At 41.2% G+C, this 2500-nt stretch overlaps 1 protein-coding gene across 2 annotated transcripts in view; it reads left to right on the forward strand.

Moving 5' to 3' along the window:
- The window catches only part of LOC106867452 (TWiK family of potassium channels protein 18), a 156640-nt gene that overhangs the window by 133989 nt on the left and 20151 nt on the right, over window positions 1-2500 (forward strand). Inside the window, exons 2-3 of one of the 2 annotated variants that reach the window (XM_089362657.1) lie at window positions 1-2; window positions 866-2500. The exon at window positions 1-2 is cut by the window's left edge and continues 60 nt beyond it; the exon at window positions 866-2500 is cut by the window's right edge and continues 193 nt beyond it. In XM_089362657.1, the coding sequence (XP_089218783.1) occupies window positions 2285-2500 (216 nt within the window). In that variant the 5' untranslated portion in view covers window positions 1-2; window positions 866-2284. The remainder of the gene's footprint in view (window positions 3-865) is intronic. The other variant, XM_089362656.1, reaches the window with a different exon arrangement.

Here is a 2500-nt window from a genome sequence, read left to right on the forward strand (position 1 = left end):
AGGTACGGATAGATCATGACATTTATCTCCACTTTGCAACACAAGCTTTTCATGTTAGTTGCGTCACCCCATATCCCGCATCAGTACATTGCATCAAGTTATGTTAGGATATGATACCGTTGCAACACTTTGTCGCTAATTTTCGGCCAGATCACTGGGTCTCGACCGCTTCTGGTGTTTGCTTGGAAGCGGAATATTTCTGGCATTGTACTAAATGTTAGAAATCATGATCATGTGGTATTTAGGGGCAGTTTTTTCACATTCTGGAATCAACTTTGCCTTTCATCCTCTCACATGTATACTGAGAGACAAACAGTCAGCCAGACAGACATATGCATACATACATACATACATACATACATAAACAGGCTAGCAGGAAGGTAGGCAGACAGATAGACAGACAAGTATTGTGTGTGTGTGTGTTCTCTTAAAATGTCTTAACGGAAAACAAGCTGGTTAGTAACGTGAAAGATGTCTTTCCTGTTTGAGTTAATAAGAGTTTGAAATGTCTATGCGAGTGTGAGTGGACATGCGCACGCACATTTGAGTGTGTATACGTGCGTGTTTGAATATGAGTATTTGAGTGTGTGTGTGTGTGTATGAGTGTGTGTGTGTGTGTGTGTGTGTGTGTGTGTGTGTGTGTGTGTGTGTGTGTGTGTGTGTGTGTGTGTGTGTGTAACATATGTGAATATTGATATACCTGCATGCTTGTCATGAGCGCATTCCTTCTGGATGTGTAAATGTAAATGTGGACGAACTCGTACAATATGCACTTGCTCGCGTGCATGTGTGTATGTGTATGTATGTGTGTCAATGTATTGATTACAAAAGAGATACTTTAACATTTTTTCTTATATTTTTGCAGTGGCCGGGAGATATTGACTCGTTCCAAGAAATTCTTCCCGAACTGAATATTCAGTATCGTAGACAACACCCACGGACAGACTATAGAACCAACCAACGAATCAGGCAGACTGCCAGTCAAACAACCAAGCAGCGCCTCGTACTGGCGACAAAAGCAGTATGAATTTATCTATTAACAAACTTTGTCTTCCTCTGTCACGTGAAACAAATAAACAGTAAACCGATAAAGGGACATCGTCGCTCAGTGGAAATCAACGAGTGACAACACACCAGGAGGGAGCTTACTAGAGGAAACTCACTAGGGAGACTCACCACGAGCAACTAAATTGTTACATCTAAGAAGTAAAACAACAAGCAGCATGTAACAAATAAACATGTATCAACCAGTCATTGGCAACTAACTTGAAACAAACACTCTGTGGCGATCATCTCACAGCAGCTAACTTATGGCAATCAATAAATAGCAATCAGAGATAGCAGGTCACCAAGCAATATTTGGGCCAGTCTGTAATTGTCTGTGAATTTCTATTGTCAGCCATTCTGTGACAGCTTCTGTTCTTGCTAACATAAAGTCAAACATTTATCAGCAGTTCTAAAATTGTATAAAAATTATTTCAACGTCCCTCCACATTTCAGTAAATACCGAATCAGTTTCAACCATCCAACCAATATCAGCCATCAACCAGCGACAACCATCCAATCAGTATCAACCATCCAAACATTTTTAAGCTATCCAATCGACTGAAACTGTCCATAAAAGGAACTTTGGGAAGCATCTAACCACTGTCGAGTATTTGTCATCAAGTGGTATCAACCATCGAATAATCATAAATTATCAACTGACCAGACGTTACCATAACTGACTGTAACTCATACAATTGTGTTTCTTAACGGTCTGTCTCACTGATAATCAACCGTCCATATCAGCAGTAACCAGTCAATCAACGAGCAGTAAAGAAATTCCGAAACAACAAATCATCCAGCATCGCCCATCCATTCATCCATCTACTGGTTACTGCTCATCTATCGATTCATTAATCATCCACGTTCCATCTACCTGCAACCACTTCAAGGTTCATCATTCTTTCAACCAGAAGTACCAAACAGTGATATTTTAACCAATCAAATCACTTAACTATCTTGTGTACCTGTTAATCACCAGCTGCGATTTTGAACATTCTGCTATAATCCAACCAGCAACTTTAAACAACCGACCAATAGCAAGTCATCATCCAACCATCAAAAAACCATAACACCAGCAGCTCTTTTATCCATTCGAACCAGCAGCCGCTACAATCTAACCAACGGCAATACCAATCGGCAGCATTGTCACCCAACCGTCAGCAGTACTACCACTAAACCATCAGCATACAACCAACCACCCGATTAACTTGTTAATCGGCAGCTACCCACCGACATTATGGACCAATTGCAGCAAGGAATTCTTGAGAGTCCAAAGCGCTTACATAAAGCCATCCGAACCTTAATCAATATCATAAAGTCGTGGTTCGGTCTTCTCATACTTCTGATGATTTATTCGCTGCTCGGTGCCTACGTGTTTATGGAGGTAGAAGGCCCAGCTGAAAGAAAGAGGCGCGCCGGCTTGCTTCGTGAACGTCTCTATCTGGGTGATCTG

Source organism: Octopus bimaculoides, chromosome 14 (genome assembly GCF_046866305.1).
Source record: "Octopus bimaculoides isolate indiv1 chromosome 14, ASM4686630v1, whole genome shotgun sequence".
NCBI lineage: Eukaryota > Metazoa > Mollusca > Cephalopoda > Octopoda > Octopodidae > Octopus > Octopus bimaculoides.